The sequence below is a fragment of the Heptranchias perlo genome, chromosome 14 (genome assembly GCF_035084215.1).
Source record: "Heptranchias perlo isolate sHepPer1 chromosome 14, sHepPer1.hap1, whole genome shotgun sequence".
NCBI lineage: Eukaryota > Metazoa > Chordata > Chondrichthyes > Hexanchiformes > Hexanchidae > Heptranchias > Heptranchias perlo.
The window spans coordinates 27286882-27314236 of NC_090338.1; the positions used below are offsets into that span (position 1 = coordinate 27286882).

Genomic DNA, 27355 nt, shown 5'->3' on the forward strand with positions numbered 1-27355 from the left:
CTCTCTCTCTGTCTTTTGTTCTGGCCGTTTGTATATTCGGTGGTCCTGTAGGTAACACCTCTCTGTCTGAACACTTTGATTGCCTTGACAATGGGCAGTTGGAAAGATTATCTGTAATCACCAGGTATTGTTCTCTGACTATAAATACGAAACGTTCAAGGAATCCCACACTCACCTGACGAAGGAGATAATCTCCGAAAGCTTGTGATTTTCAAATAAAATTGTTGGACTATAACCTGGTGTTGTAAGATTCTTTACACTTGTCATCCATGACCTTATTGTACATCCTGCACTTTTATTGCAACTTGGATCATGTGTGGCAACACCTTGCTTCTTACTGAAACTTTGCTGGCTGCCTGTACTTTCCACCACTGCCCCCCAATCCCCAAACTGCCATGGTTATATGTGTGTTTCCTGCAATTGTGCTTGCTGAAAGGCTCTCTTCAAATTATGAGCAGATTTTCAGGCACAGCAGCAAACAAAGTGTTTTATTGCAACTTTTTGACCATTTTTTTTCCATTTCTCCTCACTCAGACCTACTCTGTATTTCCGTTTCTTTCAATGCATGTTTATCGCATCAGTATAAGTCACATTAAAAATTGAAAAGCTTCACCGATTGCAGGTTCGTAAAAATTCTGTGCCTAATGTGCATGAACAATGGTTGAAAGAATTGAAACTTTAATATTGATATTCAAAGAGTGAATGTATAGTGTGAGTTTGGTGCTTTCCTTGAGTCCCAGTAGCTTACGCCCATTTTTACATTTGGGCTAATTCTAATGAGATTTGTAAACAATTTTACAACACCAAGTTACAGTCCAACAAATTTATTTTAAATTCCACAAGCTTTCGGAGGCTTCCTCCTTTCTCAGGTGAACGGTGTGGAAAACCGTCAATTGTCAACCCCAGTCCATCACCGGCATCTCCACATCTAATGAGATTGGCAGGAAATTATGAGCGTAACTTGACATTGGCAGAATGGGCACGAGAATAGGTGCATTTTTGGGTCTAAATTATGGATTGCGCACATTCAGGAACTCCCATGCCCAGGTATGCAGAATCTGAGTGCTGCAGTACTGCAGTGTGGTCAGACATTTACACTGTTTGTATCACTGTTTCTCCTCTCCAAATATTTAGAATTAACAAATAAATGAAATGTAACTAGCCATTCTACATTCATGCATAGCGACAAAGAGCAGAAGCCATCAGTGTAATTGCAGAATATTGTGGACCCCATATCCGCTCCATCACCAAGACCACCTACTTCCACTTCTGTAACATTGCTTGTCTCTGCCCCTGCCTCAGCTCATCTGCTGCTGAAACCCTCATCCATGCCTTTGTTACCTCTAGACTTGATTATTCTAATGCTCTGCTGTCCGGCCAGCCTCCCATCTTCCACCGTCCATAAACTTAAGCTCATCCAAAACTCTGCTGCCTGTATCCTAATTCACACTAAGTGCCGTTTACACATCACCCCTGTGCTCACTGACATACATTGGCTCGGGGTCTGGCAACGCCTCAATTTTAAAATTCTCATCCTTGTTTTCAAATCCCTCCATGACCTCGCCCCTCCCTACCTCTAACTTCCTCCAAACCTCCCCGGGATCTCTGCGCTCCTCCAATTCTGGCCTCTTGCGCATCCCCGATTTTAATCGCTCCATCATCTGAGCCTTCAGCTGCCTAGGCCCTAAGTTCTGGAATTTGCACACTAAATGTCTCCACATCCCTCTCCTCCTTTAAGATGCTCCTTAAAACCTACCTCTCTGACCAAGCTTTTAGACACCTGTACTAATATCTCCTTATGTGGCTCTGTGTCAAATTTTCTTTGCTAACACTTTGGACGCTTAAAGGCGCTATATAAATGCAAGTTATATATATTAAGTGCAGCACCTGTATTGGTGGAATGATTGGGCTGCCTGCATGTCCAAAACAGCCTACATCTAACATTTTTTTTATGCAACGAGCATTTAATTGAATAAACTTTTGTCAGTTGTAAGCAAGTAAACAGAATTTGCACTCTGTGATCATTTCTGTTTTACAGAAAAATTGCTTCTCCTGCCAAAAGAATATGAAAATTTCAGTGCTAGAAAACAAGTTGTTTACTAAGCGAATCCGCTTAATGAGTAGAGGGAGGAGACAGTGCCGGATGAAGATTGGTTTACTGTTTAGAAACTATGTAGATTAGTTTAGACTTTGAAATAATGCAGTTCTACAAATTTCTGCTCTGCCCTCCATCGGCCAATTGCTGCAGCTTTACTAAAGACATTCGCTGTCGGTCCTCCCGCTGCAACTAACATAAGAACATAAGAACATAAGAAATTGGAGCAGGAGAAGGCCAATCGGCCCCTCGAGCCTGCTCCGCCATTCAATAAGATCATGGCTGATCTGATCCCAACCACAAATCTAAAGAACACAAGAAGTCGGAGCAGGACCCGGCCACATAGCCCCTGGGCCCTCTCCGCCACCCACAGGGCATTGACCGATCCGAACTCAGCATCATGTCCAATTTCCTGCCCGCTCCCCATAACCCCTAATTCCCTTTACTTCTAGGAAACTGTCTATTTCTGTTTTAAATTTATCTAATGATGTAGCTTCCACAGCTTCCTGGGGCAGCAAATTCCACAGACCTACCACCCTCTGAGTGAAGAAGTTTCTCCTCATCTCAGTTTTGAAAGAGCAGCCCCTTATTCTAAGATTATGCCCCCTAGTTCTAGTTTCACCCATCTTTGGGAACATCCTTACCGCATCCACCCGATCAAGACCCTTCACAATCTTATATGTTTCAATAAGATCGCCTCTCATTCTTCTGAACTCCAATGAGTAGAGTCCCAATCTACTCAACCTCTCCTCATATGTCCGCCCCCTCATCCCCGGGATTAACCGAGTGAACCTTCTTTGTACTGCCTCGAGAGCAAGTATGTCTTTTCTTAAGTATGGAGACCAAAACTGTATGCAGTATTCCAGGTGCGGTCTCACCAATACCTTATATAACTGCAGCAATACCTCCTTGTTTTTATATTCTATCCCCCTAGCAATAAAAGCCAACATTTCGTTGGCTTTCTTGATCACCTGCTGCACCTGCATACCAACTTTTTGATTTTCTTGCACTAGGACCCCCAGATCCCTTTGTACTGCAGTACTTTCCAGTCTCTCGCCATTAAGAAAATAACTTGCTCTCTGATTTTTCCTGCCAAAGTGCATAACCTCACATTTTCCAATATTATATTGCATCTGCCAAATCTCCGCCCACTCACCCAGCCTGTCTATATCCCCTTGCAGGTTTTTTATGTCCTCCTCACTCTCTACTTTCCCTCCCATCTTTGTATCATCTGCAAATTTTGATATGTTGCACTCGGTCCCCTCCTCCAAATCGTTAATATAGATTGTAAAGAGTTGGGGACCCAGCACCGACCCCTGTGGAACACCACTGGTTACTGGTTGCCAGTCCGAAAATGAACCATTTATCCCAACTCTCTGCTTCCTGTTTGATAACCAATCCTCCACCCATGCCAGAATATTACCCCCAATCCCGTGATTTTTTTATCTTAAGTAATAATCTTTTATGTGGCACCTTGTCGAATGCCTTCTGGAAGTCTAAATACACTACGTCCACTGGTTCCCCTTTATCCACCCTATACGTGATATCCTCGAAGAACTCAAGCAAATTTGTCAGACATGACTTCCCCTTCATAAAGCCATGCTGACTTTGTCCTATTAAATTATGCTTATCTAAATGTTCCGTTACTGTCTCCTTAATAATAGACTCCAAAATTTTACCCACCACAGATGTTAAGCTAACTGGCCTATAATTTCCAGCCTTCTGCCTACTACCCTTTTTAAATAACGGTGTTACATTAGCAGTTTTCCAATCTGCCGGGACCTCTCCTGAGTCCAGGGAATTTTGGAAAACTATCACCAAAGCATCCACAATCCCTACTGCCACTTCCCTCAAGACCCTAGGATGTAAGCCATCAGGTCCAGGGGATTTATCCGCCTTGAGTCCCATTATTTTACTGAGTACCATCTCTTGAGTGATTTTAATCGTATTTAGCTCCTCCCCCCCGAGAGTCCCCTGTTTGTCCAGTGTTGGGATATTCTTAGTGTCCTCTACTGTAAAGACTGAAACAAAATATTTGTTCAGCATTTTTGCCATCTCCATGTTTCCCACCATTAATTTCCCGGTCTCATCCTCTAAGGGACCTATGTTTGCCTTAGCCACCCTTTTTCTTTTTATATAACTATAGAAACTCTTGCTATCTGTTTTTATATTTTTTGCTAATTTCTTTTCATAATCTAACTTCCCTTTCTTAATCAATCCTTTAGTTACTTTTTGCTGTCTTTTGAAGAATTCCCAATCTTCTATCCTCCCACTAACTTTGGCTACCTTATATGTCCTTGTTTTTAGTCGGATACTATCCTTGATTTCTTTACTTAGCCACGGGTGGCTGTCATTTCTTTTACACCCTTTTTTCCTCAGTGGAATATATTTATTTTGAAAGTTGTAAAATAACTCCCTAAATGAACACCACTGCTCATGTACCGTCTTACCCTTTAATCTATTTTCCCAGTCCACTTTAATCAATTCCGCTCTCATACCATCATAGTCTCCTTTATTCAAGCTCAGTACGCTTGTTTGAGAATCAACCTTCTCACCCTCTAATTGGATATGGAATTCAACCATGTTGTGGTCGCTCGTTCCAAGGGGATCCTTAACTAGGACATTATTAATTAATCCTGACTCATTACACAGGACCAGGTCCAAGGTTGCCTGCCCCCTTGTAGGATCAGTTACATACTGCTCAAGAAATCCATCCCTGATGCACTCAATGAACTCGTCCTCAAGGCTGCTCTGCCCAATTTGATGTGTCCAGTTAATATGATAATTAAAATCCCCCATAATTATGGCTGTTCCCTTATTACATGCCCCGACTATCTCCTGATTAATACTTCTTCCAGCAGAGTTGCAACTATTAGGAGGCCTATATATTACGCCCACTAATGTTTTTTTCCCCTTATTATTCCTTATCTCCACCCAAACTGTTTCATTATCTTGATGCTTTGTCCCAATATCATTTCTCTGTATTACAGTGATTCCTTCCTTTATTAACATAGCCACCCCACCTCCCCTTCCTTCCTGCCTGTCCTTCCTGATTGTTAAATACCCTGGCATATTTAATTCCCAGTCGTTGTCACCCTGCAGCCATGTTTCTGTAATGGCCACAAGATCATACCCATACGTAGTTATTTGTGCCGTTAACTCGTCCATTTTATTACGAATGCTACGTGCATTCAGATAAAGAACTTTCAAATCTGTTTTGTGACGCTTAGTTCCTGCTTTTTCCTTTTTTAACACTTTACCTATTACTCCATACCTTCTGTCCCTTCCTGTTACGCTTTCCTCTCTCTCCCTGCTCAGGTTCCCAACCCCCTGCCACTTTAGTTTAAACCCTCCCCAACAGCACTAGCAAACACTCCTCCTAGGACAGCGGTCCCGGCCCTGCCCAGGTGCAGACCGTCCGGTTTGTACTGGTCCCACCTCCCCCAGAACCGTTTCCAGTGTCCCAGGAATTTGAATCCCTCCCCCTTGCACCATTCCTCTAGCCACGTATTCATTTGAAATATCCTCCTATTTCTACTCTGACTAGCACGTGGCACTGGCAGCAATCCTGAGATTACTACCTTTGAGGTCCTATTTTTTAATTTACCTCCTAACTCCCTATATTCTGCTTTTAGGACCTCATCCCCTTTTTTACCTATATCGTTGGTGCCTATGTGCACCACGACAGCTGGCTGTTCGCCCTCCCCCTCCAAAATGTTCTGTAGCCGCTCCGAGACATCCTTGATCCTTGCACCAGGGAGGCAACACACCATCCTGGAGTCTCGGTTGCGGCCGCAGAAACGCCTGTCTATTCCCCTTACAATCGAGTCCCCTATCACTATAGCTCTGCCACTCTTTTTCCTCCCAGCCTGTGCAGCAGAGCTACCCGTGGTGCCAGGAAGTTGGCTGCTGCTGCCTTCCCCTGATAAGTCATCCCCCCCCAACAGCATCCAAAGTGGCATATCTGTTTGCGAGGGGGATGGACACGGGACCCCTGCACTACCTGCCTGCATCTCTTACTCTTCCTGGTGGTCACCCATTCACTTCCTGCCTGTATACCCTTTACCTGCGGTGTGACCAACTCGCTAAACGTGCTATCCACGAGTTTCTCTGCATCGCGGATGCTCCACAGTGAGTCCACCCGCACCTCCAGCTCCGAGATACGATCGGTCAGTAGCTGCAGGTGGACACACTTCCCGCACACATGGTCGGCAGGGACACTGGTAGTGTCCATGACTTCCCACATCTTGCAGGAGGAGCATATCACGGGTGCGAGGTCTGCTGCCATGACTTGCCTTAGCTGAGTTACCCCTTTTAAATTACGTTGAAATTAGAAAATGTTAACTATACTAGGGACCTAGGTTCACTAAAAAAAAAACACTATCTGCTATAAAACCTGCAGATCTTCCCTTTCTTATTACTTTACTTACAGTAAAATGGTAGAAATACTCACCTGAACCTACTCACCAATCAGCTGCCTCCCCTGTGCCGCGTCACTTTCTGACTGGTGACGTCACCCCGAACTGCCGCTGGTCTCAGAGTCTCGCTCTCAGAGTGAGCTCTGGTCTCGCTCTCTCCGCGCTGTTTATATCTCCGCTCTGGTCTCGCTCTCTCCCGCCGCTCACCGCTCTCAGGTCCACTACCGCTCTGCAGGAAAAGCAAGGCAAAGCAGCACCTCCTTCCCCCACTTTACCAAACTCCCACACGTACCGAACTCTCAGCACACTGTGTAATATCCGCACACCGTGCAGTCCGCACTGACAGGCCCCTGTATTTCTACAGTTGAGACTCAGATGAGTCAGGCCTGCCCCAACTTCAGGGACCAATTGAATCTAGCTAACCAATTAACTTGCTACAGCAGCTCTCTGCTGAAGCCTGACAGAAACTTAGAAATTTAAACTTTTAAATTGACCTTAAACAGTTGAAGCAATATGCACTAGATTTAAAGAGATTAACCCTTCAACTCCCACACGTACCGAACTCTCAGCACACTGTGTAATATCCGCACACCGTGCAGTCCGCACTGACAGGCCCCTGTATTTCTACAGTTGAGACTCAGATGAGTCAGGCCTGCCCCAACTTCAGGGACCAATTGAATCTAGCTAACCAATTAACTTGCTACAGCAGCTCTCTGCTGAAGCCTGACAGAAACTTAGAAATTTAAACTTTTAAATTGACCTTAAACAGTTGAAGCAATATGCACTAGATTTAAAGAGATTAACCCTTCAACTCCCACACGTACCGAACTCTCAGCACACTGTGTAATATCCGCACACCGTGCAGTCCGCACTGACAGGCCCCTGTATTTCTACAGTTGAGACTCAGATGAGTCAGGCCTGCCCCAACTTCAGGGACCAATTGAATCTAGCTAACCAATTAACTTGCTACAGCAGCTCTCTGCTGAAGCCTGACAGAAACTTAGAAATTTAAACTTTTAAATTGACCTTAAACAGTTGAAGCAATATGCACTAGATTTAAAGAGATTAACCCTTCAACTCCCACACGTACCGAACTCTCAGCACACTGTGTAATATCCGCACACCGGATATTACACAGTGTGCTGAGATGCGGGATTACGATGAAATTGTCGCTTTCCTCGGAGAATGGGGACCCTATCAGAGGTTTATTTTCTTCCTTTTGAGCCTCAGTGTCTTTCCCAACGGCTTCGGCGGTCTGTCCATCGTTTTCGTCGGGGACGTTCCAGAGCATCGCTGCTTAATTCCCGGGAATCTCAATCTCAGTGAAGTGTGGATGAATCGGACTCTCCCTCTGGTCCAAGAAGGAGACAAACTCCAGTACAGCAAATGCAGACGGTACCGGTTGGACGTGATATCGAATCTTTCGGAGACATTTCCCGACTTAGATTTCTTCAATATGTCTGAGGTCGAACAGGAGCCCTGTTTGGATGGATGGGAGTACAGTAAGGATCAATACATCTCCACCATCGTCACCGAGGTATGTGGCTGGAGGGACACAATGGTCCCACCGGCAATAGTTCGCCTGAGAATAGTTTGTGAAGATAACTGTCATATGGTCAGTTTTTTTAAATAAAAGGAGCGGGCGCATTTGAATGCAAACATAACCAGGCAGCTCCAATTATTTATAATAACATAAGAAATAGGAGCAGGAGTATTAGAATAGGGCAGTCCTTAAATGTATTTACCTCAATGCAAGGAGTATAGGAAATAAGGCGGATGAGCTGAGGGCACAGATAGACACATGGCAGTATGATATCTTAACTATTACAGAAACATGGCTTAAAGAGGTGCAGGACTGGCAGCTCAACGTCCCTGGTTAAAGGGTTTTCAGACGCGATAGAGAGGGGGATAAAAAAGGAGGGGGGTGGCAATTTTGGTAAAGGAAACAATTATAGTTGTGAGGAGGGATGATATTTTAGAAGGAGCATCAAATGGGGCCTTATAGATTGAATCAAAGAACAAAAAAGGGGCAGTCATACTACTGGGAGTGTACAAAAGACCCCCAAACAATCAGAGGGAGATAGAGGAGCAAATATGTAGGAAAATTTCTGAGAAGTGCAAAAACAGTAGGGCGGTAATAGTAGGGGATTTCAACTACCCTACTATTAACTGGGATACAAACAATGTGAATGGTATAGAGGGCACAGAATTCTTAAATTGCATACAGGAGAATTTTTTTAGCCAGTATATAGCAAGCCCAACGAGAGGGGCGGGGGGCAGTTCTGGATTTAGTTCTAGGAAATGAAGAGGGGCAGGTGGAAGAAGTGGCAGTGGGAGAGCATTTTGGTGGTAGTGATCATAATACAGTTAGTTTTAGCATAGTTGTGGAAAAGGACAAAGACAGAGCAGGAGTTAAAGTTTTCAATTGGGGAAAGGCCAATTTTACTAAACTGAGAAGTGATTTAGCAGAAGTAAACTGGAAACAGCTACTTGAGGGTAAAACAGTGTCAGAGCAGTGGGACACATTCAAAGGGGTGATTCAAGGGGTTCAGGGTAAACATGTTCCCACAAATCTAGAGCCTTCTACATGCCAAGAAGCATTCAGGGTGAGATAAGGCAGAAAAAGAAAGCCTATGATAGACACCGGGAATTCAATACTACGGAAAGATTAGAGAACTATACAAAGTGCAGGGGTGAAGTTAAAAAGGAAATTAGGAAAGCAAAGAGAGGGCATGATAAAATATTAGCAGGTAAAGTCAAAGAAAACCCAAAGGTGTTTTATAAATACATTAAGAGCAAGAGGATAACTAAGGAAAGAGTAGGGCCTATTAGAGACCAAAAAGGTAAACTATGTGTGGAGGCGGAAGATGTGGGTGTGGTTCTTAATGAATACTTTGCATCTGTCTGTACAAAGGAGAGGGATGATGCTGGGATTGAAGTTAACGAGGAGGATTGTGAAATATTGGATGGGATAAACATAGTGAGAGAGGAAGTATTAAGGGGATTAGCATCTTTGAAAGTGGATAAATCACCAGGGCCAGATGAAATGAATCCCAGGCTGTTAAACAAAGCCAGGGAGGAAATAGCAGAGGCTTTAACAATCATTTTCCAAACTTCACTGGATACAGGCATAATGCCGGAGGATTGGAGGAATGCTAACTTTGTACCATTGTTTAAAAAGGGAACAAAGGATAGACTGAGTAATTACAGGCCAGTCAGCTTAATGTCGATGGTGGGCAAATTATTGGAATCAATTCTGAGGGACAGGATAAACTGACACTTAGAAAGGCAAGGACTAATCAAGGACAGTCAGCACGGATTTGTTAAGGGGAGGTCGTGTCTGACTAACTTGATTGAATTTTTCAAAGAGGTGACAAGGAGGATCGATGAGGGTAGCGCAATTGATGTAGTCTACATGGATTTTAGCAACGCTTTTGATAAGGCCCCACGTGCAGATTGATCAAAAAAGTCTTTACCCATGGGAGCCAAGGGAATGTGGCAAATTGGATCCAAAATTGGCTCAGTGGCATGAAGCAAAGGGTAATGGTCAACGGGTGTTTTTGCAACTGGAAGGCTGCATCCAGTGGGGTGCTTCATGGCTCGGTACTAGGTCCTTTGCTTTTTGTGGTATACATTAACGTTGTGGACTTAAACGTAGGGGGCATGTTTAAGAAATTTGCGGATGACACAAAGATAGGCCATGTGGTTGATAGTGAGGACGAAAGCTGTAGACTGCAGGAAGGTATCAATGGACTAGTCAGATGGGCAGAAAAGTGTCAAATAGAGTTCAATCCGGAGAAGTGTGAGGTAATGCATTTGTGGAGAGCAAACAAGGCAAGGGAATACACTATATTGGGAAGATACTGAGAGGTGTAGAGGAAGTGAGGGACCTTGGACTGCATGTCCATAGGTCCCTGAAGGTAGCAGGTCAGGTAGACAAGATGGTTAAGAAGGCTTATTAGCTGAGGCATAGAATATAAAAGCAGGGATGTTATGTTGGAACTGTATAAAACATAAGTTAGGCCACAGCTTGAGTATTGCGCACAGTTCTGGTCACCACATTACAGGAAGGATGTAATTGCACTCGAGATGGTGCAGAGGAGATTTACGAGGATGATGCCAGGACTGGAGAATTTTAGCTATGAAGGCAGATTGGATAGGCTGGGGTTGTTTTCCTTGGAACAGAGGAAGCTGAGGGGTGATTTGATTGAGGTGTACAAAATTATGAGGGGCCTAGATAGAGTGGATAGGAAGGACCTATTTCCCTTAGCGGAAGGGTCAATGACCATGTGGCATAAATTTAAAGCGTTTGGTAGAAGGATTAAAGCGGAAATGAGGAAAAAGTTTTTCACCCAGAGGATGGTGGGGGTCTGGAACACGTTGAGAGGATGGTAGAGGCAGAAACCCTCAACTCATTTGAAAAATACCTGGATGTGTATCTGAAGAGCCGTGACCTGCAGGACTACGGACCAAATGCGGGAAAGTGGGATTAGGCTGGGTGACTCGTTTCTCAGCCTGCGCGGAGACGAAGGGCCGAATGGCCTTCTTCTGTGCTGTAAATTTTCTATGATTCTGTGAGTAGGCCATACGGCCCCTTGAGCCTGCTCCGCCATTCAATAAGATCATGGCTGATCTTCGACCTCAACTCCACTTTCCCGCCTGATCCCCATATCCCTTGATTCCCCTAGAGTCCAAAAATCTATCTATCTCAGCCTTGAATATTTACAACAACTCAACATCCACAGCCCTCAGGGGCAAAGAATTCCAAAGATTCTCAACTCTCTGAGTGAAGAAATTCCTCCTCATCTCAGTCTTAAATAGCCGACCCATTATCCTGAGACCATGCCCTCTAGATCTAGACTCTTCAGCCAGGGGACACAACCTCTCAGCATCTACCCTGTCAAGCTCCCTCAAAACCTTGCATATTTCAATAAGATCACCTCCTATTCTTCTAAACTCCAGAAAGCATATGCCAATTCTTCTCAATCTTTCCTCACAGGACAATCCTCTGAACCCAGGAATCAATCTAGTGAACCTTCATTGCACTGCATCTAAGGCAGATACACCCTTCCGTAGGTAAGGAGACCAAAGGTCTCAACGAAGTCTTGTAGAATTGTAGTAAGACTTCCTTACTCTTGTACTCCAACCCCCTTGCAATAAAGGCCAACATGTCATTTGCCTTGCTAATTGCTTGCTGTACCTGCATGCTAACTTTTTGTGTTTCTTAGACGAGAACACCCAATTCTCGCTGAACAACAACATTTAATAGTTTCTCACCATTTAAAAAATATTCTGTTTTTCTATTCTTCCTACCAAAGTGAATAACCTCACATTTCCTCACATTATACTCCATCTGCCACCTTCTTGCTCACTCATCTAATCTGTCTATATCCCTTTGCAGACTCTTTGGGTACTCCTCACAGCTTACTTTCCCACCTAGCTTTGTATTGTCAGCAAACTTGAATACATTACACTTGGATCCTTCATCTAAGTCATTAGTATAGGTTGCATTTCCAACAGAATAAAAGTGCAATATAAAAGCTACACGTGCATATTATGTATTCAGTGATAATAACATTATTGTAAATTAAAAGAAAATGTATTTCTAATGCTCCTAAAAGTTGATAATGTATCCTTTGAAAAATCCTCAAATGCTGTTATTCTGCTTGCTTTCTCTGTTACTGACTTTCTCTTGTCTATAATAAATATATATCATGTGTATATTTCATAATGTGGAGATCAAACTTCAAGGTGCATTGCAGCTTGGATTACTTGCCGTTGTCTTGCTGAATTGTTGTTAGGATAGAGAGAGCAGTTTTTATTTACAGGGCAGATACTGGAATGGGTGAAGGTTTTACATCCCGAGTCTATAGCATGATCTCCAGGGTTGGATGTCACCATAGTGGCCTGATGAAGAGAGAAAGAGCAGATTCAAGCATCCCATAGGAACATAGGAACAAGAGTAGGCGTTAGCTCCTCGATCATTCAGTTAGATCACGGCTGATCTATATCTTAACTCCATCTATCCGCCTTAGTTCCATAACCCTTAATACCCTTGCCTAATAAAAATCTATCAATCTCAGTTTTGAAATTTTCAATTGACTTAGCTTCAACAGCTTTTTGGGGGAGTTCCAGATTTCCACTACACTTTGTGTGAAGAAGTGCTTTCTGACATCACTCCTGAATAGCCTAACTCTAATTTAAGGTTATGCCCCCTTGTTCTGGACTCCCCCACCAGGGGAAATAGTTTCTCTCCATCCACTCTACCAATTCCTTTGATTATCTTAAATACTCAATTAGATCACCCCTTAGATCACAGAATCATAGAATGGTTTACAGCACAGAAGGAGGCCATTCAGCCCATTGATCCTTAATCTTCTATGTTCAAGGGAATGCAAGCCTAATTTATGCAACCTGTCCTCATAGTTTAATCCTTTTAGCCCCAGTATCCTTCTAGTGAATCTGCGCTGCAATCCCTCCAAGGCCAATATATCCTTCCTGTGGGGCAGTGCCCAGAACTGAATGCAGTGCTCCAGATAGGGTCTAGCCAGAGCTTTATACAGCTGTAACATAATTTCCACCCCTTTGGATTCCTCCACGCTGGTGACATTTTTACAGAGACATCAAACAAACAATTCCGCACTCACTATTTTCTTTGAGAAAATAGGATTTTGAACAAAACTACTCATTCTCAGCTTTCCTTCCCTTTTAATGAAAATATATTTTCAGTAGTAAATGGTACAAAAAAGAGTTTCTTATGAGCGCATTGGCAGATAAAATTAAGCCATTTTTGAATTTAAACGTGATAAGGTTGCAGACTTGGAAATTGAATAAGTTACATTTGATTTGAAGGCTTGCTCTATGCCAGAGAGTCATCCAAGCAAATGCAATCAGTCGAAAGAATGATGCAGGATAAATATTCAGAATATGATTAACTGGGTGAATGTGTTACCAAACAATTGCAGTGTATTTTTTGGTGAAAATGTCATGTTCAGAATTTTTAAAAAAAGTAACATAATTTAAATAGTATAATGTCTTTCATTTTTTATGCAACATTTTTTATACAACAGTGCAGATGAACTCTGAAGTGCTGTGTTTTTGGAAGGCAAAAGCTCAGCATCACTAATAAAATGAAACATCCTTGCTCTCCAAAATGCTGAAAAAAATGCACAAGATAATGTAAAATATCTGAATTTTCTTGGGGGGAGGGGGTTAGACCATCATCTTTCCAGAAAACAATCTCACACCTTCAACAGTTGTATCTTCCTCAACCTCCTGGCTCAGAGGTGTAAGTGGTGTCACTGAGCCCAGGCTGACATGGCAGTGAGCTTGGTGATCCGAATGGGATTTTCTCGTATTCTGTTTTGATCCATTCTGATGTCGTGGAGGGCACATTCTTAGATCCAGTGCAGTAAAATGGCTTACCTATAAACTTGGCCAAGAGCACATATTTGGAGCTTTTCATTTCTCTTTACATTTCAGTGGGACTTGGTGTGCAACAATGACTGGAAAGGGCCGTTTTCTATGTCAGTATTCTTCTTGGGAGTGCTGGTTGGTTCCTTTTTTTCTGGCCAGTTCGCAGACAGGTGAGTTATTTCCTTTATTCAATTCTGCTAGAAAGACTCTTTATTTTATTGTAGAAATTGTTCAGCTGTTGCCTATTGTTTATTTTGTACCCCGATGCTGGGGACACATAAAGAACAGATAAAATGATTTAAAAGACAGAGGTGAAGAGGTGAATATATTCTACACCAAATGTAATAAAGGTGATGACTGTCTCATATCAGTATTTAAAACTTCATCAACAATTTCATGGGTTATAGACATAATATTCTGTAGCGTGAAATCACTTTGATTGTGGAAATGCAATTGTATGCTCTTGTATTTTATCATATGTGTTAACCCATTTAAATAAATAAGTTAACACATTTATATGTTACTATCACAAAGTGCGATTTCACCTCCTTGATCTATGCCCTTTGTGCTTCACTTTGCCACGTTAAAAAAAATTTGTGTATAAGAATAAAAGGACGATGAAAATTTGTAAAAAACATTTTATTTCCTTATCTCTGACAGTCAGCTTTTCTGGATATGGATAGGTGAGTGACTGTTTGTGTGAACTCACTTGTTTGTGTGAATTTGAGTGTGTATTAGTGGGTGTATGAATGAATATCCATGCATGATGAATATGAACATGTTTGTTTTTCTTTATTCGTTCATGGGATGTGGGGGTTGTTGGCAAGGCCGGCATTTATTGCTCATCCCTAATTGCCCTTGAGAAGGTGGTGGTGAGCCACCTATTTAAACGCTGCATTCCATGTGGTGAAGGTTCTCCCACAGTGCCATTAGGTAGGGAGTTCCAGGATTTTGACCCAGCGACGATGAAGGAACGGCGATATATTTCCAAGTCGGGATGGTGTGTGACTTGGAGGGGAACGTGCAAGTGGTGTTGTTCCCATGTGCCTGCTGCCCTTGTCCTTCTAGGTGATGGAGGTCGCAGGTTTGGGAGGTGCTGTCAAAGGAGCTTTGGCGAGTTGCTGCAGTGCATCCTGTAGATGGTACACACTGCAGCCATGGTGCGCCGGTGGTGAAGGGAGTGAATGTTTAGGGTGGTGGATGGGGTGCCAATCAAGCGGGCTGCTTTGACCTGGATGGTGTCAAGCTTCTTGAGTGTTGTTGGAGCTGCACTCATCCAGGCAAGTGGAGAGTATTCCATCACACTCCTGACTTGTGCCTTGTAGTTGGTGGAAAGGCTTTGGGAAGTGAAGAGGTGAGTCACTCGCCGCAGAATACCCAGCCTCTGACCTGCTCTTGTAGCCACAGTATTTATGTGGCTGGTCCAGTTAAGTTTCTGGTCAATGGTAACCCCCAGGATGTTGATGGTGGGGGATTCGGTGAAGGTAATGCCATTGAATATCAAGGGGAGGTGGTTAGACTCTCTCTTGTTGGAGATGGTCATTGCCTGGCACTTGTCTGGCACGAATGTTACTTGCCACTTATGAGCCCAAGCCTGGATGTTGTCCAGATCTTGCTGCATGCGGGCATGGACTGCTTCATTACCTGAGGAGTTGCGAATGGAACTGAACACTCTGCAATCATCAGTGAATATTGCCATTTGTGATCTTATGATGGAGGGAAGGTCATTGATGAAGCAGCTGAAGATGGTTGGGCCTAGGACACTGCCCTGAGGAACTCCTGCAGCTATGTCCTGGGGCTGAGATGATTGGCCTCCAACAACCACTACCATCTTCCTTTGTGCTAGGTATGACTCCAGCCACTGGAGAGTTTTCCCCCTGATTCCCATTGACTTCAATTTGACTCGGGCTCCTTGGTGCTACACTCGGTCAAATGTTGCCTTGATGTCAAGGGCCGTCACTCTCACCTCCCCTCTGGAATTCAGCTCTTTTGTCCATGTTTGGACCAAGGCTGGAATGAGGTCTGGAGCTGAGTGGTCCTGGCAGAACGCAAACTAAACATCAGTGAGTAAGTGCCGCTTGAAAGCAGTGTGGAGGACACCTTCCATCACTCTGCTGATGATTGAGAGTAGACTGATGGGGCGGTAATTGGCCGGATTGGATTTGTCCTGCTTTTTGTGGACAGGACATACCTGGGCAATTTTCTACATTGTCGGGTAGATGCCAGTGTTGTAGCTATACTGGATCAGTTTGGCTAGAGGCGCAGCTAGTTCTGGAGCACAAGCAATCAGCACTATAGCCAGGATGTTGTCGGGGCCCATAGCCTTTGTGGCATCCAGTGCACTCAGCCGTTTGTTGATATGACGTAGAGTGAATCGAATTTGCTGAAGACTGACTTCTGTGATGGTGGGGATATCGGGAGGAGGCCGAGATGGATCATCCACTCGGCATTTCTGGCTGAAGATGGTTGCAAACGCTTCAGCCTTGTCTTTTGCACTCATGTGATGAACTTTGCCATCATTGAGGATGGAATTGTTCGCAGAGCCTCCTCCTCCCATTAGTTGTTTTATTTTCCACCATCATTCACGACTGGATGTGGCAGGACTGCAGAGCTTTGATCTGATCTGTTAGTTGTGGAATCGCTTAGCTCTGTTTATAGCATGTTGCTTCCACTGTTTAGCATTCATGTAGTCCTGTGTTTTAGCTTCACTAGGTTTGGCACCTCATTTTTAGGTATGCCTGGTGCTGCTCCTGGCATGCTCTTCTACACTCCTCATTGAACCAGGATTGATCCCCTGGCTTGTTGGTATTTGTAGAGTGAGGAATATGCCAGGCCATGAGGTTACAGATTGTGCTGGAATACAATTCTGCTGCTGCTGATGGCCCACAGCGCCTCATGGATGCCCAGTTTTGAGCTGCTAGATCTGTTCTGAATCTATCCCATTTAGCACAGTGGTAATGCCACACAACACGTTGGATGGTGTCCTCAGTGTGAAGACGGGACTTCGTCTCCACAAGGATTGTGTGGTGGTCACTCCTACCAATACTGTCATGGACAGATGAATCTGTGATAGATAGATTTGTGAGGACGAGGTCAAGTATGTTTCTCCCTCATGTTGTTTCGCTCGCCACCTGCTGCAAGCCCAGTCTGGCAGCTATGTCCTTCAGGTGATGGATATTGAAGACCCACCCAGAGTACATTCTGTGCTCTTGCTACCCTCAGTGCTTCCTCCAAGTATTGCTCAACATTGATCGGCTGAGGGAGGACGGTAGGTGGTAATCAGCAGGAAGTTTCTTTGCCTTTGTTTAACCTAATGCCATGAGATTTCATGGGGTCCAGAGTCAATGTTGAGGACTCCCAGGGCCACTCCCTCTTGACTGTATATCACTGTGGGACAGGACATACCCAGGGATGTTGATGGAAGAGCCTGGGACGTTGGCTGAAAGGTATGATTCTGTGAGTATGGCCATGTCAGGCTGTTGCTTGACTAGTCTGTGGGACAGCTCTTCCAATTTTGGCACAAGTCCCCAGATGTCAGTGAGGAGGACTTTGCAGGGTCGACTGGGCTTGGTTTGCCTTTGTCGTGTCCGGTGCCTACTGGTTCGATGCCGGATGGTCCGTCCGGTTTTATTCTTATTATGACTTTTTGTAGCGAGATTGTACAACTGAATGGCTTGCTCAGCCATTTCAGAGGGCGATTAAGAATCAACCACATTGCTGTGGGTCTGGAGTCACAAAAAGCCAGACCGGTATGTTCAAGTGACTGTGGGGTAATTTCTGCCATGGTGTATAACAGGCAATATCAGATCGACCTCCCATTATACACCTTTCCCGACTTTAATTTCCATTGAAGTCGGGTAAGATTTATCCTTTTATTTATGCAACGGACATACCTGGGCAATCTTCCACGTTGCCAATGTCACAGTTCTACTGGAACAGTTTAGCTCGGGGATCAGCTAGCACTGGTGCACGGGTCTTCAGCATTACAGCCGGGATGTTGTCTCAACCCATAACCATTGCTGTTTGCAGTGCAGTCAGATATTCCTTAATGTCACATGGAGTGAACTGAATTGGCTGGACACTGGCATCCAAGATGGCAGGGACACCGGAGGGAGGCCGTATAAGATCATCCACTCGGCACATTTGGCTGAAGACATTTGCTTAGTGCTGAAAATGCACAACAGGGTGCACCTCCTACTGATTACCACCTACCGCCATCCATCGGTTGAAGAATCAGCCCTCCTCCATGTTGAACACCACTTGGAGGAAGCTCTGAGGGTAGCAAGGGCACTGAATGTACTCTGGTTGGGGGACTTCAATGTCCATCACCAAGAGTGGCTCAGTAGCACCACCACTGACCGAGCTGACCGAGTCCTAAAGGACATAACTGCCAGACTGGGCCTGCGGCAGGTGGAGAGTGAACCAACATGAGGGAAAAACTTACTTGACCTCGTCCTCACCAATCTACCTGTCGCAAATGCATCTGTCCATGACAGTATTGATAGGAGTGACCACCGCACAGTCCTCGTGGAGATTAAGTCCCGTCTACGCACTGAGGACACCATCCAACGTGTTGTGTGGCACTACCACCGTGCTAAATTGGATAGATTCAGAACAGATCTAGCAGCTCAAAACTGGGCATCCATGAGGTGCTGTGGGCCATCAGCAACAGCAGAATTGTATTCCAGCACAATCTGTAACCTCATGGCTCGGCATATTCCTCACTCTACCATTACCAACAAGCCAGGGGATCAACTCTGGTTCAATGAGGAGTGTAGAAGAGCATGCCAGGAGCAGCACCAGGCGTACCTAAAAATGAGGTGCCAACCTGGTGAAGCTACAACTCAGGACTACATGCATGCTAAACAGCGGAAGCAACATGCTATAGACAGAGCTAAGCGATTCCACAACCAACGGATCAGATCAAAGCTCTGCAGTCCTGCCACATCCAGTCGTGAATGGTGGTGGACAATTAAACAACTAACGGGAGGAGGAGGCTCTGCAAACATTCCCATCCTCAATGATGATGTGGAGATGCCGGTGATGGACTGGGGTTGACAATTGTAAACAATTTTACAACACCAAGTTATAGTCCAGCAATTTTATTTTAAACATTTACCTGAGGAAGGAGAAAATCTCCGAAAGCTTGTGAATTTAAAATAAAATTGCTGGACTATAACTTGGTGTTGTAAAATTGTTTACAATCCTCAATGATGGCGGAGTCCATCACGTGAGTGCAAAAGACAAGGCTGAAGCGTTTGCAACCATCTTCAGCCAGAAGTGCTGAATGGATGATCCATCTCGGCCTCCTCCCGATATCCACACCATCACAGAAGCCAGTCTTCAGCCAATTCGATTCACTCCACGTGATGTCAAGAAACGGCTGAGTGCACTGGATACAACAAAGGCTATGGGCCCTGACAACATTCCGGCTGTAGTGCTGAAGACTTGTGCTCCAGAACTAGCTGCGTCTCTAGCCAAGCTGATCCAGTACAGCTACAACACTGGCATCTAACCGACAATGTGGAAAATTGCCCAGGTATGTCCTGTCCACAAAAAGCAGGACAAATCAAATCTGGCAAATTACCGCCCCATCAGTCTACTCTCAATCATCAGCAAAGTGATGGAAGGTGTCGTCGACAGTGCTATCAAGCAGCACTTACCAATAACCTGCTCACCGATGCTCAGTTTGGGTTCCGCCAGGACCAATCGGCTCCAGACCTCATTACAGCCTTGGTCCAAACATGGACAAAAGAGCTGAATTCCAGAAGTGAGGTGAGAGTGACTGCCCTTGACATCAAGGCAGCATTTGACTGAGTGTGGCACCAAGAAGCCCTAGTTAAATTGAAGTCAATGGGAATCAGGGGGAAAACTCTCCAGTGGCTGGAGTCATACCTAACACAAAGGAAGATGGTAATGGTTGTTGGAGGCCAATCATCTCAGTCCCAGGACATTGCTGCAGGAGTTCCTCAAGGCAGTCTCCTTGGCCCAACCATCTTCAGCTGCTTCATCAATGACCTTCCCTCCGTCATAGCGTCAGAAATGGGGGTGTTCACTGATGATTGCACAGTGTTCAGTTCCATTCGCAACTACTCAGATAATGAAGCAGTCTGAGCCCGCATGCAGCAAGACCTGGACAACATCCAGGCTTGAGCTCATAAGTGGCAAGTAACATTCGCGCCAGACAAGTACCAGGCAATGACCATCTCCAACAAGAGAGAGTCTAACCACATCCCCTTGACATTCAACAGCATTACCATCACTGAATCCCCAACCATCAACATCCTGGGGGTCACCATTGACCAGAAACTTAACTGGACCAGCCATATAAATACTGTGGCTACAAGAGCAGGTCAGAGGCTGGGTATTCTGCGGTGAGTGACTCACCTCCAGACTCCCCAAAGCCTTTCCACCATCTAAAGGCACAAGTCAGGCATGTGATGGAATACTCTCCACTTGCCTGGATGAGTGCAGCTCCAACAACACTCAAGAAGCTCGACACTATCCAGGACAAAGCAGCCCGCTTGATTGGCACACCATCCACCACCCTAAACATTCACTCCCTTCACCACCGGTGCACAGTGGCTGCAGTGTGTACCTTCCACAGGATGCACTGCAGCAACTTGCCAAGGCTTCTTCGACAGCACCTCCCAAACCTGCGACCTCTACCACCTAGAAGGACAAGAGCAGCAGGTGCATGGGAACATTAAATAAATTTAAAACAGAAATAGACAGTTTCCTGGAAGTAAAGGGAATTAGGGGTTACGGGGAGCGGGCAGGAAATTGGACATGAATTTAGATTTGAGGTTAGGATCAGATCAGCCATGATCTTATTGAATGGCGGAGCAGGCTCGAGGGGCCGATTGGCCTACTCCTGCTCCTATTTCTTATGTTCTTATGTTCTTATAACAACACCACCTGCACGTTCCCCTGCAAGTCACACACCATCCCGACTTGGAAATATATCACCGTTCCTTCCATCGTCGCTGGGTCAAAATCCTGGAACTCCCTTCCTAACAGCACTGTGGGAGAACCTTCACCATACGGACTGCAGCAGTTCAAGAAGGCGGCTCACCACCACCTTCTCAAGGGCAATTAGGGATGGGCAATAAATGCCGGCCTCGCCAGCGACGCCCACATCCCATTAACGAATAAAAAAAATCACACTGTAAGTGCTGAGTAGCACCTGCCCAAGACCTCCATTACTGACCCTGCCAAAGTTTGCATGGCCAGGGTGAGGCCCCTTCATTATCAAGATAATGTTGGGTGCCCATGCAACTGGGGCATATCTAGGGCATCTGCTCGCCAAAGTGACCGAAAGGTCCAGGAGAAGAAGGGGGTTGTTGGAAAGGAGGCGTGGGTGCTCGGTTCCCACAACATAAACATCTTCATGTTTCCCCAGTGATCCCCTTTTTAAGGGGGGGGCACATTGAAGTGTTTTTTTTAAATTGGAAATCCTTTTCTTCAGGGTACAAGCTGGAATCCCAGCCTGGAATCCGGTGGGCCCCACCTCCACTGTCTGACAGGTAGGTATGCCTGATCTCACCAAATGTATCTCCACAAACTCTACACTGGGTCTCTTTTGAGGGCCAGAGTTGCAGGAATTCATGATGTAGGTTGATCCCGCCTCCAACCTTGTTCCGTCTTATACTGAAGGCCTTTTTTGTGGAACCAGCAGATATTACATCTCCATCTCAGAATCCCGGATGCAAGACCCTGCATATCTGGGTCCCAACTTAATTTCTAGCATTTCCAGTGCGCCCTCGCCAAACCTATGGCAAGAGCGTGCCAACTGGATTGTGCATTTTTGGTCCCAGTATATTTTTACTTAAGTGTAAGTGTAGTGGATGTCTGTGTTTATGTGCACGACTGCTTATGTAACTGAGAGAATATATACCTGGCTTATACACCAGTGTACATGTGTTTGTACAAAGGTGTGCATGATTTAGCATATGGACAACTACATGCATGAATTTATGGGCCGGATTTTGCTGTGAGCAGCAGTTCGTTAGACTTGCACTTGCCAATAGACTCACTATGAGCTTTTGCATGGCAAGTTCCTCTAAATTGGAAATCCAAAAAGCACGGCTTCCTCTCCAGGGCATCTGGGACCTGTGTGAACAGGGCAAGCGACTGTGCATCTCCTTAACCAATCAGATTGATGCATCGCAAATGATCAGCAGGAGGTCTGAACCAGGAAGTGTAAGCTTGAAAAGTCCAACTTAGAATGTCAAATCAGGTACAGTGAGTGAAATAATGAGAGGGAAAGAAAGATTGGATTAAGAGGCAGAGTTGAAGGAGACAAAAAGATGTCCAACAATTAAAAGCTGAAGGAATGAGACTCCACACTTGTACAAGTTAATTTTCAGTGCCAGAGGGGTTGTTTGTTAGTAATTCAGACTTACATTGCCATTAAAATGGCACTTAGACTTGAAATGACTTTTTTTGGTGAGTTTAGATTGTATCTATCAGGTAACTATAGGAACTTCATGCCGTTCACTACATTTGAACAGGGAGCCAGCCAGCGAGATGCCGTTTTCGGGCATGCTTTTGGAGGAGGAGGGCATCTGGCACAGAAACTTACGGATTTCCGCGTTTAATTGTGTCTATGCAGTCGCCGGAATTTGCTGTCTGATTTGCACATGAGTAACGGTGAGTGCTGTTAGCCTCACCATTATTTTTACAGCAAAATCCAGCCCATTGTATGTTTGTCATTTACAATGCAGTATTGTACATATTTGAAACTTTGGTTGATTCTGCTTTGCAGGTTCGGGAGGAAGACAGTTCTGTTTGGGACCATGGCTGTACAGACTGGATTCAACATGCTTCAAGTGTTCTCTCCAAACTGGGAAATATTCTGCCTTCTTAATTTCCTTGTGGGTATTGGACAGATATCAAACTATGTGGCTGCCTTTGTTCTTGGTAAGTGTCCACACCATTCAATACGTTTATCAGCCCTTTCCTCACTACTTTTGCTGATTATGTCGCTCTCAGTAAGACACAAAGGGCGCTAAATTGGGCCGTGCAGTGCCCATTGTTTCGGCGCTACACGGCCTCTCTGACATCCAAGATGGTGACTTGGATGTGCACGCACGTTTCCTGCGTGACGTGCGCCAGAGGCCATCTGGGTATAGGAGTTTTGCAGGCCCAGATAACGAACGTTGGAATCATGTAAAGTAGGGAGAAAATGGCTTCAATTAATGTGCAATGCTGATTTAAAGTGATAGACACCATTTTGGGACTTAATGCTCAACTCAACGCACAGTCTTAACCCCGACCATCTGAACGTGTCTTAGAGTGTCTGGAGGACCCCCCACCAGTGCTATTTAAAGGGACCATGCAGGATTTACAGGTTAGTGGCTGGATTATTGCCTCTGGCTGCCGGGACATTTGTAACTGTTTTTGGAGGTCTCCTAGACTTCAATACTAGGACGCGGGGACATAGCCTAACATTTAGAGCCAGAACGTGCACGAGTGAAGTTAGGAAATGCTTCTACACGCAAAGGGTGGGAGATGTTTGGAATGCTCTACTGCAGACGGCAGTTGATGATAACTCACTTGTGAAAGTTAAATCTGAGATTGATAGATTTCTGCGAAACAAGGCTATTAAGGGATATGGGACTAAGATGGGTATATGGAGTTAGGTCACAGGTCCACCATGATCTCACCGACCAGTGGAACAGGCTTGAGGGGCTAAATGCCACTGCTACTTGCTGCCTCTTGAAATGCGCCACCTTCTCCTGCAAGAAAGCGGGATGCGTGCCTGGGTGATGTGCCTGTCATATTTGAATAGCTGCCAGTATGTGTGGCCTGTGAGTTGTGGGTGGGCAGCTTGACACAGTGGTAATGTGTAAGGGTGAGAGGAAGCATCTGATTGGAAGAGTTGAGTACTGATGGGAAGAGTTTATTGGTATATGGGAGATGGGGGTGCAGTGCATAGTGCAGTTGGTTGGAGATGCCACTTGACAGTTGACCTCACTCACCTTGACCACTCATGCCAAATCATTGAACTTTTTCCTGCACTGCATCCATGTTCATGATGCTGATCGCCTGGCATTCGTCCCCCGCTGCCTCCCACTGTCTTTTGAGTATATGTCTGGAGGGCCTCTTGCCCCCCCAACCCCTGCGGATATAGGATGTCCCTCTTTCTGTCCACCTCTTGCACCCAAGGTCTCTAGTGCATCAGCAGAGAACCATGGTGCATGCACTCTCGCAGGCCTGGTACCAACTCAGATCGGCAGATTGGTGAGGTCTGGCATGCAGATTGGAGGGTGTGGGCTTTAGTAGTGCGCAACCTTTATTCAATGTTTTAACATAACTCATCAGTATATAAACATAGGGATGGGCTCTGCATCTGTGTTTTACGTGTGCGATGTCTGATCTCTGTTCAGACTCCATGCAGACAGTCGACTGTTATTTTCAGCAAATAACAGGTACAACCTACCTTTAAGAGCTTTCAAAGAAACATCCTTCCTTTAAGAGATGGAGCTCCCTCTGGTGGTGGAAAGTGCAAATTGCATTCATTCCACGTGCAAGGCCCGGAATGGAACACCGATTGCACGTAAGTGCTCCCTTGGGACCAAACTTGCGTCTAGCCTGCCCAGGGTCCGTCGGGCGCGGGGTGTTAGCATCGCCCAGAACGGACCCTTATCCAATTTTACCCCCATCATGTTTAGTTGCAACTGGCTTTGTCAAATTTTTTGACACAAATTCATGAAAAAATAAGGCTTGTAAATCAGAAAGTTCAGTTCAGAGTATGTTGTTATCTTCCCACCTTTGCCACAACTCCATATTTGAACCCCTTCAATCAGGTTTCCGCCCCTGCCACAGCACTGAAATGATCCTTATCAAAGTCACAAATAGCATCCACTGTGACTGTGACCATGATAAACTATTCCTCTTCATCTGTCTCGACCCATTTGCAGCCATTGACACAGTTAACCACGCCATCCTCCTCCGTAACCCCTGCTCCGTTATCCAGCTGGATGAGACTGCCTTCACCTGGTTCCGTTCCTTTCTATCCAGTCGTTGCCAGAGAATCACCTGCAATGGCTTCTCTTCCCACTCCCTGACTCTTATCTCTGGAGCGCCGAAGGATCTAACCTTGGCCCCCTCCTTTCTCTCACCTACATATTGCCCCTCGGCGATATCCAAAAACACAACGTGAGGTTCCACATGTACGCTGACGACACCCAGCTCTACCTCACCACCACCTCTCTCGATCCCTCCACTGCATTTGATTTGTCACGCTGTTTGTCCAATATCCAGTATTGGTTGAGTAGGAATTTCCTCCAATTAAATTTTGGGAAGACCGAAGCCATTGTCTTCAGTCCCCACCACAAGCTCTTTTCCCTAGCCATCGCCCTCCCTGGCCACTGTCTGAAGCTGAACCAGACCTTTCGCAACCTTGGCATCCTATTTGCCCCAGAGTTGAGCTGCCAACCGTGACCACACGGACTGCAGCGGCTCACCGCCACCTTCTCAAGGGCAATTAGGGATGGGCAATAAATGCCGGCCTTGCCGGCGACGCCCACATTCCATGAACAAATTTTTTAAAAAATAGGTTTTAAGGAGCATCGCAAAGGAGGAGAGAGAGGCGGAGAGGTTTTGGGAGGAAATTCCAGAGCTTAGGCGACTGAAGGCACAACCGCTAATGGTGGAGCGAAGAAAATTGAGGACGGGCATGAGGCCAGAATTGGTCAATCGATCACCAAGACCACTTACTTCCAATTGCATAACATCGCCCGTCTCCGTCCCTGCCTCAGTTCATCTGCTGCTGAAACCCTCATCCGTGCCTTTGTTACCTCTAGACTTAACTATGCCAATGCTCCCCTGGCCGGCCTCCCATCTTTCACCCTCCCTTCCATAAACTTGAGCTCATCCAAAACTCTGCTGGCCATATCCCAACTCACACCAAGCCCTGTTCACCCATCACCCCTGTGCTCGCTTACCTCCATTGGCTGCCGGTCCAGCAACACCTCTTTTAAAATTCTAACTCTTGTTTTCAAATCCTTCCATCTCGCCCCTCCCTATTTCTGTAACTTCCTCCAGCCCTACAATCATCTGAGATCTCTACACTCCTCCAATTCTGGCCTCATGCCCGTCCTAAATTTTCTTCGCTCCACCATTAGCGGTTGTGCCTTCAGTTGCCTATGCTCTGGAATTTCCTCCCTAAACCTCTCCGCCTCTCTACCTCTCTCTCCTCCTTTGCGATGCTCCTTAAAACCTAATTTTTTAAATTCGTTCATGGGATGTGGGCGTCGCCGGCGAGGCGGGCATTTATTGCCCATCCCTAATTGCCCTTGAGAAGGTGGTGGTGAGCCGCTGCAGTCCGTGTGGTCACGGTTCTCCCACAGTGCTGTTTGGAAGGGAGTTCCAGGATTTTGACCCAGCGACGATGAAGGAACGGCGATATAGTTCCAAGTCGGGATGGTGTGTGACTTGGAGGGGAACGTGCAGGTGGTGTTGTTCCCATGTGCCTGCTGCTCTTGTCCTTCTAGGTGGTAGAGGTCGCGGGTTTAGGAGGTGCTGTTGAAGAAGCCTTGGCGAGTTACTGCAGTGCGTCCTGTGGATGGTACACACTGCAGCCACTGTGCACCGGTGGTGAAGGGAGCTCAGTATTAGCACAGGTGACCAAGCTTTTGGTCACCTGTCCTAATACCTTCTTATGTGGCTCGGCGTCACATTTTGTTTGATAACACTCCTGTGAAGTGCCTTGGGACGTTTGCTACATTAAAGGTGCTACATAAATGCAAGTTGTTGTTGTTATAGCCCTGACTCAATCAGTGAAGACTTCCTGAGCAGAACTGATTGTGATACTATGTGGAATAGGAAAGATTAGTTCTAAGGACTATTGAAATCACAGTTGCAGGACAAGGGGCCATAGGTACATATTGGTTAATGCAAGTTCAGGACTGTTGTGAGGAAGCAATTCTTTACACAAAGCTTGATTAGTTTGGAGTTTTCTTGGGTGGCCTCCTTTGGCACCTACTTCCACCTTAGCTCCATGACACCTCTTCAACTTTAACTTCTCAAGTACTTTAAGTCTACTTCTGCCTGTGCTGCCCTTCAAGAAGATACTTAGAGGTACTGATTGCTGAAACTGCATGCTGTTCAGGGGGCTTTGGGGAATAAGCTGCTCAGACTGAATAGACTGGCGACTAACATTAAAGGGAATCCAAAAGTCTTCTATAGGCAAATAAATAATAAATGGGTAGTAAGAGGAGCAGTGGGGCCGAATAGGGACCTAAAAGAGATCTACGCATGGAGGCAGAGGGCATGGCTGAGGTACTAAATGAGTACTTTGCATCGATCTTTACCAAGGAAGAAGATGCTGCCAAAGTCACAATAAAAGAGGACGTAGTTGAGATACTGGATGGGCTAAAAGTTAATAAAGAGGAGGTGCTAGAAAGGCTGGCTGTACTTA

General features: G+C 45.4%; 1 protein-coding gene across 2 annotated transcripts in view; it reads left to right on the forward strand.

The window, feature by feature from the left end:
- Positions 1-7660: 7660 nt before the first annotated feature.
- Positions 7661-27355, forward strand: part of LOC137332378 (organic cation/carnitine transporter 2-like) — a 75677-nt gene continuing 55982 nt past the window's right edge. For both annotated transcript variants that reach the window (XM_067996156.1, XM_067996157.1), the window contains exons 1-3: positions 7661-8050; positions 13996-14099; positions 22697-22851. In XM_067996156.1, coding sequence (XP_067852257.1) covers positions 7661-8050; positions 13996-14099; positions 22697-22851 — 649 coding nt within the window. The remainder of the gene's footprint in view (positions 8051-13995; positions 14100-22696; positions 22852-27355) is intronic.